Genomic DNA, 18,746 nt, shown 5'->3' on the forward strand with positions numbered 1-18,746 from the left:
GCTAAGATTTTGTGTAAAATATTTAATAAAGGCTTTTTAAATTCTTTGCAAGAAGAGTGCCTTGAACCTTCTCAGATTTATGTATGAAATGTTTTTTTTTTTTTTTTACATTTCCATCACTGAAACGCATTTTTATCCGTATCAGTGGCAGCTCTCAGACAGCTGGAGAGGTCATTTAACATTTAAAACCAATCAAAAGCATCCCAACAGCATCGATCTTTGCTGAACGGCCGTGGCTGGAAACGGAAAAAGAAGACATGGTGCACGTGGAAAACATGCAAAGTGCCAAAACTGATATTATTCAATCATTTAACGTAGTAGAGCCCAGCTTTTTACAGAAAATATTCACATGTAACGCCCAATGGAACCATGAACATGTTCAAAGGTAACCGGGATTTAATGACACATATTTTCCCGATCACGAACGGATTACAGTTACCTTTATTTTGTAATGAAATGACGTAACTAGTTACATGTAACTAGTTCCTTCCAACCCTGAGGATGAACACGTAGTGGTATTTTATCTCTGTAATCTCAGCTGTTTACACTCCCTGCTGCAAATGTTTGGCTTTGTGAGCCGATGGCGCCTGAGTGTGTGTGTGTGTGTGTGTGTGTGTGTGTGTGTGTGTGTGTGTGATAAGCACAAACTATCTCTCTGTGTGTTTGTTTGTGTTCAGCTCCGCCGAGCGTTCAGAAGCATCCGGAACGCTCTGCCTCAGATCTTCTACGTCTTCCTGCTCTTCATGTTCAGCCTCCTCATCTTCTCCCTCATGGCGCTCAAACTGCTGGGCAAACGGTGAGACCATGATTGTGTGTCTGTGTGTGTCTAAAAGGAAACCAGAATATGAAAAGGACAGGTTGTGTGTTTTTTCCCGTGCAGAGGTCTGAAGACCATCGACGGATCTCCGTACTTCACCAACTACCTGCAGATCCTCTTCGACCTGTACGTCCTGGTCACCACGGCCAACAGCCCCGACATCATGTAAGACCTTCAGCCTCGGTTATCAATCACGCACAGCATGTACACACTGTAAATAAAGGGGGATTTTACATAGCAAGGTTGGTTAACTCGTCATGAAGAGGACGCAAACAGAGCTGTCTAAAGAGAATGAGCTTGATGTGAACATGATGTCATCAGGGCGATTTCAGTTTAAGCTTGGAGACTGCACATTTATAACAGAAAGCCTGCATTGCAAGCTGGAGGTGTCACACAGGGAGGGTCTAATGAAGGATGCTGTTGAGTTGCATTGTGGGAAATGTAGGATCACAGGGCTCTGGATCTTTACCCATAATGGTGTATAAAATACAGAATATTTCAGACTGCTGAGTTTGATTTTTTTTTTTTTTTGTATGTAAATAATCAGGACTTTTAGCGTGTATAGAGCCACCATATCTCCACCAGACTCCATGTAAATAATCAGGACTTTTACCGTGTATAGAGCCAGCATATCTCCACATGTAAATTGGTGAATTAAGGGTTTATTTCAACCAAACCAGAGTGGTGATTGTTGGAACAGTGGAAAGATGAACCAAGACGGCTTTTGGTAGTTTTATTTAGTTTCTGTCCACTTTGAATGAAGTGTGTTTTACGATGATAAAAGTCCTGATTATTTACATGGAGTCTGGTCCGCTGACTGCTGCTGAACATTAGTCCTGTAGGGTAACATTACAGCTTGTTACTAACTGCTGCTGAACATTAGTCCTGTAGGGTAACATTACAGCTTGTTACTAACTGCTGCTGAACATTAGTCCTGTATGGTAACATTACAGCTTGTTACTGACTGCTGCTGAACATTAGTCCTGTAGGGTAACATTACAGCTTGTTACTAACTGCTGCTGAACATTAGTCCTGTAGGGTAACATTACAGCTTGTTACTAACTGCTGCTGAACATTAGTCCTGTAGGGTAACATTACAGCTTGTTACTAACTGCTGCTGAACATTAGTCCTGTAGGGTAACATTACAGCTTGGTTCTGGTTTAATACTGGACCAGTTTCAGAGATTGTTGTTCCCATCGGACACTCAGACACACAAACATGGAGACAGAGAGTCCAGGGTTATGAAAGTTTTGTATATTTATGTGTTCATCGATACATTGATGCGTCTACCGTCAGTAGCTTCCACAGAAAAGACATGACTTGTTTATCTGCCTGTTCTGTTTTCAGGATGCCGGCGTACAACAACAGCTACGTCTTCGCCATCTTCTTCATCCTGTACATCCTCATCAACACCTACATCTTCATGTCCGTCTTCTTGGCCGTCGTCTACAACAACTACAAGAAGTATCTGAAGGTACGGCGGCCCGACAGTCCCACGGAGAGTCTTTAGTCTGGAACATGTACAGTGGTGTGAAAAAAGTGTTTGCCCCCCTTCCTCATTTCCTGTTCCTTTGCATGTTTGTCACACTTAAGTGTTTCGGAACATCAAACCAATTTAAACAATAGTCAAGGACAACACAAGTAAACACAAAATGCAATTTGTAAATGAAGGTGTTAATTATTAAAGGTGAAAAAAAATCCAAACCATCATGGCCCTGTGTGAAAAAGTGATTGCCCCCCTTGTTAAAACATACTATAACTGTGGTTGTCCACACCTGAGTTCAATTTCTCTAGCCACACCCAGGCCTGATTATTGCCACACCTGTTCACAATCAAGGCATCACTTAAATAGGAGCTGCTTGACACAGTAAGGTCCACCAGAAGATCCTTAAAAGCTACACATCATGCCGAGACCCAAAGAAATTCAGGAACAATTGAGAAAGAAAGTAATTGAGATCTATCAGTCTGGAAAGGGTTATAAAGCCATTTCCAAAGCTTTGGGAATCCAGCGAACCACAGTGAGAACCATTATCCACAAATGGCGAAGACATGGAACAGTGGTGAACCTTCCCAGGAGTGGCCGGCCGCCCAAAATTACCCCAAGAGCGCAGCGACGACTCATCCAAGAGGTCACAAAAGACCCCACAACAACGTCCAAAGAACTGCAGGCCTCACTTGCCTCAGTTAAGGTCAGCGTTCATGCCTCCTCCATCAGGAAAAGACTGGGCAAAAATGGCCTGCATGGCAGAGTTCCAAGGAGAAAACCACTGCTGAGCAAAAAGAACATCAAAGCTTGTCTCAATTTCTCCAGAACACATCTTGATGATCCCCAAGACTTTTGGGACAACATTCTGTGGACCGATGAGACAAAAGTGGAACTCTTTGGAAGGTGTGTGTCCAAGTATATCTGGCGTAGAAGGAACACTGCATTTCATAAAAAGAACATTATACCAACTGTAAAATATGGTGGTGGTAGTGTGATGGTCTGGGGGCTGTTTTGCTGCTTCAGGACCTGGAAGACTTGCCGTGATAAAAGGAACTATGAATTCTGCTGTCTACCAAGAGATCCGGAAGGAGAATGTCCGACCATCTGTTCGTGTACTCAAGCTGAAACGAACTTGGGTTCTGCAGCAGGACAATGATCCTAAACACACCAGCAAGTCCACCACCGAATGGCTGAAGAAAAAACTAAATGAAGACTTTGGAGTGGCCTAGCCAAAGTCCTGACCTGAATCCTATTGAGATGTTGTGGTATGACCTTAAAAAGGCCGTTCATGCTCGAAAAACCCTCTAATGTAACTGAATTAGGACAATTCTGCAAAGATGAGTGGGCCAAAATTCCTCCAGGACGCTGTAAAAGCCTCATTGCACGTTATCGCAAACGCTTGGTTGCAGTTGTTGCTGCTAAGGGTGGCCCAACCAGTTATTAGGTTTAGGGGGCAATCACTTTTTCACACAGGGCCATGATGGTTTGGATTTTTTTTCACCTTTAATAATTAACACCTTCATTTACAAATTGCATTTTGTGTTTACTTGTGTTGTCCTTGACTATTGTTTAAATTGGTTTGATGTTCGAAACACTTAAGTGTGACAAACATGCAAAGGAACAGGAAATGAGGAAGGGGGCAAACACTTTTTCACACCACTGTAAACGTCGTGTTTAAGGTATTAAAACCAGTTCCCTTGCCAGGAGGAGGTACGGCAGCTGGTGAGGGCCAAAAGGCACAAGATGGTGCAAGCGTTCGGCGTGCTGCAGGAGCAGAGGGAGGGGGGCGACGAGCCCGTGGTGACTCACCACAACTGGAACCAGCTGATCCGATTGGTCCAGCCCGACATCAGGAACGCCCACCGGGAGCTGCTGTGGAGCGTCGCCGACGACAACAACCAGGGCTGCATCGGTGGGTTGCACGCACACACACACATGGACGCACGCACACACACGCACGCATGCACATACATACATACACACACACATGGACGCACACACACAAATAGCACACACATGTGCGCACACACACACATACACACATTACCCACATGCATGCACATATGCATGTGCGCACACACACGATGTTTACATACATGCACATACAAACACACACACTTTAAGCACACGCATGCACATATGCACGTGCGAGCACACACACACACATGCACACGCACACACACACACGCACGCACACACACAAATGGCACACACATATTAAGCACATTAAGCACACACATGCACATATGCACGTGCGCACACACATGCATGCACAAACACGCAAATATATGCACGCACATGCGCATCCACATATACACTAGCCGGCACGCAGATACTCACAAGCGCAGACCAAACACAAACTCGTTTGTTTTGTTTTCTACCCTTTTCTTCTCTCAGGTTTAGGTCAGGTTATTTGTACCCGTAGGTCAATGTGTTTCTTTGCAGTAAGAAGTGCAGGTCATCCATGACAAACAGTTGAGAAACCAACAGACACAACCGTAGCCACTGGCCGATCGTTTCTATCACAAGAGTTCAGAGGGTTAGAGTGAGTGGAGAGGTGACACAGCTCGGCCTCAGTCTGACCGCCCCGTTCTGCCGCGTCACAGCAGGCTGACCACAGCTCGATCACTCACTGCGGAGTCACTATCTGTTCGCTCATCTTCCACATCTGACTAAGTCAAACTGCTTCATCATCCAGTTCACCTTCTTTCAGAGGAACAAACTGAAACCACATTCAGCCAGACCTCGTCTGTTCCACATTAATACTTCTGCTTTTCATTTTCTTTTAACACACTTTATATCCAGTTATCTAATGTGTTCAAGTGTGTCCAAGTACTCCAGTACTAGTATATTTACCATAGAAATAAAATGGAAAGAAAGGGGGGTTAAAGAAGGCAACAGGACGTCACCTAAGAGATGTTGGAGATTTGGATTTGGATACCAGCATCTGGAAAGCTTCCGAAAAATCCTTAATCTTAATGTGTAAAGTAACTAGTAACTAAAGCTGTAACAGATGAATGTAGTGGAGTAAAAAGTACAATATTTCTCTCTGAAATGTAGCAGAGTAGAAGTAGAAAGTGGCATGAAAAGAAAAAATTCAAGTAAAATACAAGTACCTCAACATTTGGACTCAAGTACAGTACTTGTACAGTAAATGTACTCAGTTACCTTCCAGCGCTGGCCGAGCCTGACCCTGGATCACAGTGTAAGCTACATGCATAATAACATGCTGCACTCTAGTGGCAGCATCCGAAAAGACACAGCAGTGCACAATGCCTCCCTCTCTTACTGTACAGAAAGAATAATTAGAAGGAAGCTGTAATAACATTTACATGATTATTTTTTTTTAATCTCAGGGAAGGTGGCGTTTGTCCAGATGGCCGACCTGCTGAACATCGAGGTGATCACGCTCAAGTCGAGGCCACACCCACTCCACAGTCTGTGCCCCGCCCTCTACCTGTCAGCCCCCAGCCGCCTCCTCTGCCGATTGGTCCAACACCGGTGAGACAGACAGACAGACAGACAGACACACACGCACACACACTCACACACAGACACTCACTTCCGGGTAGACAAATGGCAGTTTATTTGAATTGCGGAGATATGTGAAATCAACAAAATTGTTTATCTCTGTTGTCATAAATTCTCACAAACTGTGTGTGTGTGTGTGTGTGTGTGTGTGTGTGTTTTGTGTCTCAGGGCCTTTATGATCGTGTACGACCTGATCATCCTGGTGAACGCCGTGTTCATCGGTCTGGACGAGGAGAATCCGCTGATCGCTAACTCGGAGTGGGCTTTCCTGGCTCTGTACCTGCTGGAGATCCTGCTGAAGCTCTACGTGTTCGAGCCCCGAGCATTCTTCTCCCGACACAGCTTCTGGAACTGGTGAGCATGCACACCGTCCTAACACTGAGTCCGAAATGATCGTCGTTTCACGTTGAATAACCAATATGACCTCACGTTTTGCCAATCATGTTCATACACTGAAAAAGTCCAGAATGAGTTCCATTTTCTTTTCACATTGTGAGGTGTTTTGACAAGGAGAATCCAGAAATGCAGAAAGACGCTTGCAGAGTGCAACATGTATCATTTCATAACTCGGCTGGGTGAAATGGTAATATTCAAGAGGGGAATGGAAGGGGGGAAGATGAGAGAATGCAGACAGAAAAGGAGAGCGAAAGTGATGGAGACAGAGAGCGAGGGAAGTGCAACTCCTTTAGGTAACGTTAGCCGCAGTGCCAAACGCGAGAGGACACACCCTGCCCACGCGAGAGAAGGCGCACCCCGCCCACGCGAGAGAAGGCGCACCCTGGCTACGGGCGAAGACACAAAAAAAAACACATACGAAAAGTCAGTGTGGAAGGACCTTTACTGTTGCTGTCTGATACAATTATACAGTACATACAAGAGTGTCTGATACAGGAGTTTAGTAGTGTTGTATTGCAAAGGATTCTGGATTCAGACAAGCTGCAAAGATTAATGGATTAGTTGTCAGCTATTACATTAATCGGCAACTATTTTGATCGGTTTGAGTCATTTTTTTATGAAAAAACTGTACAAATGCTCTGACGTCAGCTTGTTAAATGTGAATATTTTCTAGTTTCTTCTCTCCTCTGTGACAGTAAACTGAATATTTTTGAGTTGTGGACAAAACAAGACATTCAAGGACATCATCTTGGGACTTTGGGAAACACTGATCGATGTGTATGACTTCGTACAAAATAATATACAGTATATTTCAGTTGTTTGAAACTGTTTGTGTTTGAAACTTGGTGTTTTGCAGAATGTCCTCCGATATGAGAGGAAACATTTACTGATAAAACTAACAATGCAATCATTTCCAAAAATCTAATATCAAAGAGCTGTGTTACGTCCATCTCACACAGCCTATCTACGGGCCAGATAATAAGCACGAGGTATGTGACACACGTTTCATTTTCGTCATCTGCTGCTTTTGTAAGCGCTTGGACCAGCTTACCGACGCTTCAGGCGGCTTTTTTTATCACTAGAGCAGCGCCTGTTTGGAACGGGCTGATTGCTTGGCCTGTGGTATCGCTGCTTGAAGCTTTCTCCAGAACCATTGTAGCCCAAAATTACTTACAGAAGGACCACAAAGCACTTTAAAGGAACACGCCAAATTATTGGGACTTTGTCTGCACTGCTACTTGGGCGGAGTGATTAGCGCAACGCCTGAAAAGCACTGTTGTTACTCTCTGCTCCTCGCCACGGGGCTTCTCAGGTGCTGCGAGCAAATCACTCCGCCCAAGTAGCAGAAGTAGCAGTGCTTCACCTTCTGAGAATATAGTTCCCAGTTTGTATACAGTTAGAAGATGGCTGTGTGTCATGTGACCTTGTTACTTGTACATGCTGTGACTCTACAAATCACAACATGTAAATAGGAACATGTTGGCGTTATTTTGTTACTTATTGGGAGCAGTAGGCTAGATGGAGCCAGTTACCTCCAGGATCTGTGCTAAGCTAGGCTAGATGGAGCCAGTTACCTCCAGGATCTGTGCTAAGCTAGGCTAGATGGAGCCAGTTACCTCCAGGATCTGTGCTAAGCTAGGCTAGATGGAGCCAGTTACCTCCAGGATCTGTGCTAAGCTAGGCTAGATGGAGCCAGTTACCTCCAGGATCTGTGCTAAGCTAGGCTAGATGGAGCCAGTTACCTCCAGGATCTGTGCTAAGCTAGGCTAGATGGAGCCAGTTACCTCCAGGATCTGTGCTAAGCTAGGCTAGATGGAGCCAGTTACCTCCAGGATCTGTGCTAAGCTAGGCTAGATGGAGCCAGTTACCTCCAGGATCTGTGCTAAGCTAGGCTAGATGGAGCCAGTTACCTCCAGGATCTGTGCTAAGCTAGGCTAGATGGAGCCAGTTACCTCCAGGATCTGTGCTAAGCTAGGCTAGATGGAGCCAGTTACCTCCAGGATCTGTGCTAAGCTAGGCTAGATGGAGCCAGTTACCTCCAGGATCTGTGCTGTTAGGCTAGATGGAGCCAGTTACCTCCAGGATCTGTGCTGTTAGGCTAGATGGAGCCAGTTACCTCCAGGATCTGTGCTAAGCTAGGCTAGATGGAGCCAGTTACCTCCAGGATCTGTGCTAAGCTAGGCTAGATGGAGCCGGTTACCTCCAGGATCTGTGCTAAGCTAGGCTAGATGGAGCCAGTTACCTCCAGGATCTGTGCTAAGCTAGGCTAGATGGAGCCAGTTACCTCCAGGATCTGTGCTAAGCTAGGCTAGATGGAGCCAGTTACCTCCAGGATCTGTGCTAAGCTAGGCTAGATGGAGCCAGTTACCTCCAGGATCTGTGCTAAGCTAGGCTAGATGGAGCCAGTTACCTCCAGGATCTGTGCTAAGCTAGGCTAGATGGAGCCAGTTACCTCCAGGATCTGTGCTAAGCTAGGCTAGATGGAGCCGGTTACCTCCAGGATCTGTGCTAAGCTAGGCTAGTGGTGGGGGCGTCAGACAGAGATAGGACACGCACGGAGATGAGAAGGGTATGTATGGACTTATCTAACTCTGGGGGATACGATGAATAAGCTAAAGTCCCAATGAGTCGGTGTGTTCCTTTAAGGGTTTTTTTTCAACATGGACCCTTTTTTCCTATGTTTTTGTCTCTTAGTGACTGGGAACAACAATCTTTGAAACTGGTCCAGTATTGAGCCAGAACGCTGTAACAGCAGCTGTGAACCGGGCTGTAATGTAATCCAGCAGGACAAATGTTCAGCGTCAGTTAGCGTCCACTAAAAGTTCACTGTTGTGAATAACAGTGCTTAACTTTTTGTAGCTTTTTGAAGGAATGGTTCATGAGAACAGGCTGATGTGAGCAGCATTGCAATGCATTCTGGGAGGGTCACGGGGACTTTGGAGAAGCGGGGCGCTGAGTTTCCCGCTCCTCATTTGCATAAAGTTGAATCCAGGCGACTTTGTTTGTGTTTTCAGGTTCGACACCGTCATCGTCGTCTCGGCTCTCATCGCCACCATCATCAACTCTGCCGTCATGTCAAGTAAGTTTGTTTCCTTTCCGTTTTGAACGTGTGAAATACCGACTCACAGAATCACAAAGGTTCAATGCAGTGCTGAAACAATTAGTTGATTGATTGATCGACAGTAAAATACAGTTATGATCAATTAATTAGTGAAGTTGTTTATCAAACCAGCGTCCATTCTCTGGCGTCAGTTTCTCTCCGTTACATCTGCGAGAGTTTATGGCGCTCACGTTATTCTTTAGTCTTTTATTCAGATACCCGTTAGCTGCTAACAATGTACAACATACAATTTTACATACATTTAAAAAATGATGTAGGCTCCTATCTTGCACCCGGCGCAGCGGAAAGCCTGACGCAACGGTCTTTGATAGTCTTAGACTGACGCAGTTGTCAATTTCCCGTCCAGCGCCCGCGTCGTTTAAATAGCAAATCTACCTGCACCCATCTGTGCGCCCATGGGCGTGTTGGTATTACAGGGAGGTGTGTTCAGGTGCATTCTGGGCGTGGTGGTATTACAGGGAGGTGTGTTCAGGTGCATTCTGGGCGTGCTGGTCTTACAGGGAGGTGTGTTCAGGTGCATTCTGGGCGTGTTGGTATTACAGGGAGGTGTGTTCAGGTGCATTCTGGGCGTGTTGGTATTACAGGGAGGTGTGTTCAGGTGCATTCTGGGAGTATTGCTATCTTGAGGCAGCGGAAGGTGATTGCGCCATTGACCAACAAAAACCTGGTCTAAAGTCAATAACGCAGCATTTCATTGTTATTTTAACAGAGCATTAGTAAAATGCTCCTAGGCTCGTGCACAGCACGTGCACACTATGCTTGTTACACACACAGGGACGCACAGCAGCACACACACCTGCAGAAGATTAAAAATAAAAATATTACAGTGCAAATCCTCCATAATGGCAATGCTCCAAGGTCCAAACGTGCCTGGCTTTTAAAAAGAATGGGAGATGATCTCTGATTGGTTGATTGCATGTTACGCCCAAAACACACCTCTGATTAATGAAGACACTAAGAACAACCCTTTAGAACCATGCGCCTGGACCCTTTTTTCCCCCATCAAATTTACAAAAGTGTATTTGGACACGCCCTAAATGCATTTGCGCCAGGCACTTCACGCCATGCGCTTAGATTATTAAAATAGGGCCCTACGTTGTGCAAGTAAAAGAATACCGCTGTGTGATGTTTCGTAAATTTCTGTTAAATAGAATAACATCCCATTCTGACAATTCTAGTCCATCATAGTTGGATGAAATCATGTTTAGTGATTTCTGAAGTGTTTTCTAAGTAGTCTTTTAAAACTGGCCTCACTGAGTGCCTCCATTATGATAGTTATGATAGGCAAGCTATTCCACATTGTGATGGCTCTAAACATCAGTTCATTGGTTGCAAACGGACCAAAAACACGAGCCTGGTCAATGAACACGTTTCAACCCATTTTTTTGTAGCATTAAATATGTAGACTGGATCCACGGAAGTACATTTCCCTCCGCTCTCTGTCTGTTTCCGTTTCCATTTGTCTGTATCCGTAAATATGATCCAGCCATTTAATTCAATTTCAGCTAAATTCAGTTTTATTCATAGTATCAAATCGTAACAAGAGTTCACTCTTCTCAGGACACTTTACAGATAGAGTAGGTCTAGACCACACTCTATAATTTACAAAGACCCAACAATTCCCCCAAGAGGAAGCATTTGGTGCAACAGTGGCGAGGAAAAACTTCCTTTTGGGCAGAAACCTCAGACAGACCCAGGCTCTTGGTGGACAGACATCTGCCACTGCCGGTTGGGACACAGATACAGATATAGAGAATTATGATTAATAATAATTATATTACAGGTATGATGAACGGTGGCAATTATAGTAACAACAAAGATAATGGAACTATGACTAGAAATAATAGTTGTAGCAGTGCAGGGCGTAGCAGGGTGTTGCGGGGCATAGTAGGGCATAGCAGTGCGTTTACATATGGGGGTTCCCATGTACCGTCTTCCCCTGCCAAGATCTCTCGCTACCCCTTTGCCAACCCATGTAAAATTTTCTAGATCCGCCATTGGCGGGGGGTTAAATGTTCCACCAAAACAAGTTCCTTCCTGAGACTATATAGCAGAGGCACCGTCGCTGCGTCCGGAGTTTAGCGTCGCCCAAGACCGTTGGGATTGGTTTGTATCTGTGGTGTAGCCAGACCATCCTCCTCAGCGCTGAAGAGATAGAGCTGGACATATGAGACTAACTGTATAAGTGTTTTTCATGTGATACATGAGCATGTGGGAACAGATTTCCCTTCTGGGACGGTAAAGATATGTCTTTCTGTCTGTTGTAGCGGGAAATTACACCAGCCGTCAGATCCTGGACATCGTCTTCATCCTGCGAGTTCTTCGGCTGATCCGTGTGGTGGACAGCATCAAAAGGTTTGATCTCTAACTGCACATTTCACCCACATTTTATCAAGTAATGTGCAGGAAACGGATCTCTAACTGCACGTTTCACTGAGGTATTATATAAAAACCTGCAGTAAACCGTTGCAATTATGGGGTAGACTCAGATGAGATAGAGGAAATGTTCTGCATTACTTTTAGACAGAAGGACACCTTGTTATTTCATTTCATTTATATGTGTATTTGACAGAGACAACGCTCATTAATCAAAAGCAAAGTAACTGTAAATGAGCCAGAGTTAGCTCAGCAGGCTAATTTGCATCTGTTGTCCCTGGCCACTTTTAGAATGGCAACCCAACAACATGAAATGTAATAAAAATGAATTATTACAGTCAGCATGTAAAAGCAACATACAAAGACTAAAAGCAACATACTCAGACAGGCACAATGCACAACAACAAGTAACAGACACAACACATCAGATAAAGACAGCAAGCAAAGAAACTAAGACAAGTCAACAGGCAGTCAGCAGTCTGAGTTACTGTATGGATCACCACTCCGTCTCCTGTTCCCTGTTAGGTTTCGTACAATCATCAACACTCTGATCCGGATCGGACCGGCCATTCTCACATTTGGACAGCTGATTATTGTAAGTAGCAGACTTGTCAATTGTCTAAAAGTGTTTTAAATTCCACCCAAAACTCTATAAGTAGTCCAAGTTGTTTGAGATGCGAGAATGAAGGTCTTTATACAATATATATGAGGTGCCAACAGGGCCATTATTCCCAATTACCTCACACACATACAAGTGAAACGCTCTCATATACACTACTGAGAAAATATACACTTGCATACTAATACTGAAACCTCACACACATACATGTAGTGTGTATGAGAGTGTTTCAGTAGTGTGTGTGTGTGTATATATATATATATATATATATATATATATATATATATATATATATATATATATATATATATATATATATATATATATATATATATATATATATATATATATATATATATATATATATAGTACACTTCTATCTGCCCCATGAGTCCTCCTTGTGTCTTGCTCTCCAAACTTTTAAATATCCTGTTGAGGTCTAGTGACAAAGGCTAAAGCATATAATTCCACTTTTATTTTACCTGATCATGAAATAAAAAGGGGGTCCTGCAACTGCGGTTTTGAAAACTGAAGCTGCTTTTACCCCAAAAAGCCTAACAGTCGTCCATGTTGTTGCGTTGCGAGAGTCTCCTGTTGGCGGCGCTGTCTGACCGGTCTGTCCTCAGGTGGTGTACTACATCTTCGCCATGGTGGGGATGGAGCTGTTCAAAGGGAAGGTGAAGTTTTACGCGGAGGACTCCAGCGACCCGGAGAAAGCGTTTTGTGGAAATCCTCTGCTGAAAGGAAGCGACTTTGCACAACTCAACTACTGCAAGAACAACTTCAACAACGTGGTGTCGTCCTTCGTCCTGCTGCTGGAGCTCACCGTGGTCAACCAGTGGCACGATATCCTTTTACATTTAGAGAAACAAGTCCAATATTTAGAGAGAACAAAGTTCAGTATTTTGCCAGTGGCACGATATCCTTTATCTTAACGCTGCTCCTGACAGCTAAATTATATTTTTGTGTATTTTACCGTAGGTTTATTTGTGCCGTTTTTGTCTTTCTTCCACAATTTTGCAGCTTTTAAAAAAAAATGTTGTCGCTTTTTATAACGTTCTTTACCTCAGTGCTAAACGCCTCACTGAATGCCTCACTGTCAGAATCTTATTGGTTTAATATTTTGAGAAAAAAAGTTAAATATTTTGAAAAAAAAGTCAAATATTTTGATAACATTTAAAAAATATTAATTTTGCCAGAAAAGAAATTCAATATTTTGCCAGTGGTACAATATCCTTGTAATACCTAGAGAGAAAAAAAATTGATTCCGAAGTGAAACTCTGTGATTCCTTAACGGGACTCCACTGCTCAGCAGCGGCTTCGCCACCGTCACCCACGCGTCCGCCCGGCTTTTCTTCATTCTGTTCCACATCGTGGTCGTCATCGTCATCATCAAGTAAGACGCTAACGCCAGCAGACTCTGAAACATCTCACACCGTCTCACATCTAAAGACCATCTGTCATAGTATCTGAGTTTTTAGTCACAAAGCAGAAGATCGTACTACTATTTCAAACTTAGGATAATATTAAACATGTTTGATTTTGTCGGAACGTACGGTGTGTAAATTAGAGAGAGGTTTTAGACAGAGGCTGCACAACTGGTTTAACTTTTCAACAGTGTCAAAGTTGTGCAGTGATGGTTGTCTGCTAACACGTCACGACAAATGACGGCGTAACACAAAAATGACTTCCTGTTTTTTAGCATCTTCGTGGCGTTCGTGCTGGAGGCGTTCTTCGTAGAGTACTCGGTGGAAAAGAGTGACCTGCAAACGTCTCTGGAGAGGAAAATCGAGGAGCTGGAGCTGGCTGTGGCACAGTGAGTCACACACACATTACATTATACTTATGATTTAAAGTTACACAAACATATTTAACTCAGGATTTAAAGGACCGTAACAAATGCTCAACAATGAACTTCACATCACTGCTGAGTGTTTCCAAATTTTACAATCCGTTTCCCAATTCTCAGATGCCAGAGCATCTGAACGCACGACTATACAAACATTAGATTTTACTGATGATTTAAAGGGCTGTAACGTAGACTCACTGTATTCCAGACATTTCTGACAAACACAGCACTGTAAGAATATAATATTATTTCTCTATATATAAAGAGCTAGGTTATTTGTTAAAACACAAAACCCAGGCATACGTCCACACAAAGAAGACATTCAGTGCACAAAACATCCTTAAAACTCAAAACTAAAGTAGTGTATAGTTCAATTATGGCTCTTGGATAAAAACTGTTTCTGAGTCCTCTGAGATGGATCGTTAATTAAGCTCTGGACTTTTTTGAGGCAGTAGGAACTTTAAAGATCATCCAGGGAAGGGAGAGGGCAGCCCAAAGAAGTCTCTAAAATATTAATGCGTAGAAAGATAAGCCTGATTGGTTTATCTGTCTCTGGGGGCGGGTTTTACACACATGCTAACGTTTGACACATTTTGGGCAAATAATTCGGGATCAATCTTGGAAAAAAACTGTTAGTAGACACGGTGTCCGGATTACCGTGAGGGCTCACAGTATCCTGGACGGCTGGGATTATATATACGTATGTATTACCCATAAAATGAAGTATTCATTTAAAGAAATGTAGCTTGTATTTATTTATTTCAAATAAACTTTTGTGACTCAAAATATATAACCGGCTCATTTCTTTGTTGATGACACTCCGTTGTTTGTGTGTTTTGATGATGGTCCGTGTTGATTTGTCCACCAGGGAGAAATTGGAGGATAATTTGGTGAACGCCATGGAAACCATGGACAACGACCTGGAAACCGGCCAATCGGGGAACACCAAACCCACCCTGATGTTTAAAATCGCTTCAAAAAGTAAGAAAACAGTCCTGCAGGCAGCAAGTCACCAGCGGTGGAAGAAGTATTCAAATCGTTTCCATACTGTTAAAATACTCTGTTACAAGTTAAAGTCCTGCATTGAAAAGTTAATTCAGTAAAAGTCTAAGTATCATCAGGAAAATATAGTTAAAGTATTAAAACATTGTAGAAAGTGTAAAGGATCCAAACAGTTGTGTGTTTAATGGTCTGATCATCTCAGCTGACTTGTAGACCTTATATTGTTGGCTAGTTTACTTTAGAATAAAACATCAGATTTATAAACTGCATGTGTTCTGTGTGCAGGAATCTTAATGTGTAAAGTAACTAGTAACTAAAGTAACTAGTAACTAAAGCTGGAACAGATGAATGTAGAGGAGTAACTAAAGTAACTAGTAACTAAAGTAAGTAGTAACTAAAGCTGGAACAGATGAATGTAGTGGAGTAACTAAAGTAACTAGTAACTAAAGCTGTAACAGATGAATGTAGTGGAGTAACTAAAGTAACTAGTAACTAAAGCTGGAACAGATTAATGTAGTGGAGTAACTAAAGTAACTAGTAACTAAAGCTGGAACAGATTAATGTAGTGGAGTAACTAAAGTAACTAGTAACTAAAGCTGGAACAGATGAATGTAGTGGAGTAACTAAAGTAACTAGTAACTAAAGCTGGAACAGATGAATGTAGCGAAGTAACTAAAGTAACTAGTAACTAAAGCTGTAACAGATGAATGTAGCAGAGTAACTAAAGTAACTAGTAACTAAAGCTGTAACAGATGAATGTAGTGGAGTAAAAAGTAACTAGTAACTAAAGCTGTAACAGATGAATGTAGCAGAGTAACTAAAGTAACTAGTAACTAAAGCTGTAACAGATGAATGTAGTGGAGTAAAAAGTACAATATTTCTCTCTGAAATGCAGTGGAGTAGAAGTAGAAAGTGGCATGAAAAGAAAAGACTCAAGTAAAGAACAAGTACCTCAACATTTGGACTTAAGTACAGTACTGGAGTAAATGTACTCAGTTAATTCCACCGCTGGATCCATGCTTTTACTTTGTTAACTTGGTGTCAGATCTACGTCACCTGCAAGGAGCTAAAAATACGTCTTAGTACCCCGATTAAAGGATAGTTCAGATTGATAACAACCTACAACAGTAGTGTATACTCAAAGTAAAAGTAGCAACACCGCAGTGTAGAAATACTCCTTACAAGTTTGAGAAAAGACGGCAGGATTTTAAAGGAGATCATTGTTAACATGATCCTGTTAAAATGGATCTAAAATAAAAACCAGAACAGCTAGAATGTTTATTCTGCAGCAGAAAGCTAAGACTTCTGTCTTTAAGCAGCACTTTCCACCATCAAAAATAGCAGATAAAGGCTTCTGAACCAAACACTACCGAGTCGGACATGTTTCAGCAGAAATGCGACCCAGAATTGGGGAGAATTTAACAACATTGGCAGCCAAGATGGCTGCCGTTAGCATGTAGCTACTATAGTTAGCAGTGGACACTAATAGAATATAGCAGCACTTTCTACAGTTAAAATTCACAGATAAAGCCTTTTAAACCAAATACTACTAACAGAAAATGTTTCAGGAGTAATGTGACTCGGAATTGAGGAGAATTTAACAACACTAGCAGCCAAGGTGATATTATTTACTGCCATTAGCACGTAGTTACATGGAACAATGTTAACACCGCCGTGGCTTAAAAAACCACTCCAGTCCTGCCTACTTGGAGCAGATGACCAATCAGAGAAGGCCGGCTTAGAGTTGCGTAACACTTAGCCGAGAGTAGAAAAAACTGTTGAAACCGGAGCGTTCAGAATAGTTGTAAATCTGAACGTTTTAGCTCACAGGGATTTTTCTTAAATACGTTTACCTCATTATATCAATGTAAACTTTAACATTAAAATCCAACATTATAACATTGTAGATATGACAGAAAATACGGCAAAGCATAATATGTCCACTTTCAAACTAACTTAAATATCTTTTGTATTCCTGAATTTGTGTCTGAATAGAGCCTGAAATGATGAGTGCTCCGCTGATCGCAGTATTATCATAATAATAATAATTAAACAGTCCCTCCAGGATTTTGCGGCCTTTTTTTGAGATTGTTGCGTAACAAATGCCTGGTTTTGCGGGAGCTTTTGTAAAAAATTGCGATAAAAGTTGCGATGTCTTTTTTGTATGTTTGTTGCAATGAAGTTGCGAGAGACAGTGAAAGTTCCAAAAAGTTGCGATTTTTTATTTTTATTTTTTTGTATAGTTCTTTAAAAATAAAAAGGAAACTTGTTTCGGGGAGAATAAAATTACTCTGGGCTGCGTTTTCCTAGTAACCTTACCAAAAAGGCTCAGGATGCTGTAAATGTTGGTATAATATGAAAATGGCTGGTGGATTTAAAACAAAAATAATAATTTATTGAATCAATCAAATTTGAACATATCTGTCAGTGGCTTGATGATTTTTACATTGTTAGTTATTTTCCTATGCTGGCCTGGGCTGGGACACACACACACACACACACACACACACACACACACACACACACACTAACCTGGGCTGGGACACACATTCATACGGTTTGATAAAGTACTTATTGACTTTAACTTATCATTGCACTTACAATAACGAGCGTAGCTGTCCTCAATTTAGGTTATTGTGTCGTCTCATCTCCTTTTTCTCCTGCATCCACCGTGTGTGTGTGTGTGTGTGTGTGTGTGTGTGTGTGTGTGTGTGTGTGTGTGTGCAAGCGTCAGTCGCGGGGGGTACGGAGCAGTAGGCCCGCCCGCTGCAGAGAGCCAACAGCCAGGATGGAAACGGCAGCAACTTCAGCGACTTTTAAATCGTTAAAGTCTACATTGATGTTAAAATGTATCGGACGGTCTGAAATGTTTTGACGGTCTTTCGCTACGTTTTGTTGGTAAATGAGTCCCACACACGTCTCGTCTTCATATCAAAAACAAGGAAATGATCAACCCGTTCTCACTCCCGATTGGTCATTGGCTCTGTGTGTGTGTGTGTGTGCACGTGGGACTGCTGTGATTGGTTGAAGTCGCGGGAAACTTCAGGTTATTGGTCAAATGTGCGAAAAAGTTGCGGTGATTGGTCAAAATTGCGAGTCGCACCAAATTTGTGGTGATTGGTTGAATTCGCGTGAATTGGCACGATCGCGAAATCCTGGAGGGACTGATTAAATGGATTATCAGATTTGATGATTGTGCTGCTTGTTTTCCCGTCAGGATATCGGACGGTGGACGCTCTGCTGCAACGGATGTTCGAGGCCGATCTGGACCCCGAAGACTTCGCTGAGAACGACGACCAGACCAACATTGAGAATCCAACGTTTGTCCCTGCGCTGCCATGAACGCACAGATCCATACAAAGGGAACCAGATTCTATCATTTTGTATCAGATTTTGTATCAGATTGTATCCAGTTTTATACTTGGCATTATCTCACGTGTCTAAATCGGATGTTTATCCAGTGATATATTTTTGTATTTCTGTCTTGTAGGACTGTGTAGAAGCACATAAAGAATATTTACACTGTTCATGGTTCATTTATTTCACAC

At 42.6% G+C, this 18,746-nt stretch overlaps 1 protein-coding gene across 2 annotated transcripts in view; it reads left to right on the forward strand.

Moving 5' to 3' along the window:
- tpcn3 (two pore segment channel 3) overlaps window positions 1-18,725 on the forward strand; it is a 26,292-nt gene extending 7,567 nt beyond the window's left edge. Inside the window, exons 6-20 of one of the 2 annotated variants that reach the window (XM_078272111.1) lie at window positions 678-796; window positions 881-982; window positions 2,166-2,292; window positions 4,009-4,216; window positions 5,661-5,805; window positions 6,004-6,189; window positions 7,191-7,220; window positions 9,246-9,310; window positions 11,620-11,707; window positions 12,254-12,323; window positions 12,974-13,193; window positions 13,653-13,743; window positions 14,050-14,163; window positions 15,065-15,177; window positions 18,416-18,725. In XM_078272111.1, coding sequence (XP_078128237.1) covers window positions 678-796; window positions 881-982; window positions 2,166-2,292; window positions 4,009-4,216; window positions 5,661-5,805; window positions 6,004-6,189; window positions 7,191-7,220; window positions 9,246-9,310; window positions 11,620-11,707; window positions 12,254-12,323; window positions 12,974-13,193; window positions 13,653-13,743; window positions 14,050-14,163; window positions 15,065-15,177; window positions 18,416-18,540 — 1,803 coding nt within the window. In that variant the 3' untranslated portion in view covers window positions 18,541-18,725. The remainder of the gene's footprint in view (window positions 1-677; window positions 797-880; window positions 983-2,165; window positions 2,293-4,008; window positions 4,217-5,660; window positions 5,806-6,003; window positions 6,190-7,190; window positions 7,221-9,245; window positions 9,311-11,619; window positions 11,708-12,253; window positions 12,324-12,973; window positions 13,194-13,652; window positions 13,744-14,049; window positions 14,164-15,064; window positions 15,178-18,415) is intronic. The other variant, XM_078272120.1, reaches the window with a different exon arrangement.
- The last annotated feature ends 21 nt before the right edge of the window (window positions 18,726-18,746 follow it).

Source organism: Sander vitreus, chromosome 2 (assembly GCF_031162955.1).
Source record: "Sander vitreus isolate 19-12246 chromosome 2, sanVit1, whole genome shotgun sequence".
In the NCBI taxonomy this organism is placed as follows: Eukaryota; Metazoa; Chordata; class Actinopteri; order Perciformes; family Percidae; genus Sander; species Sander vitreus.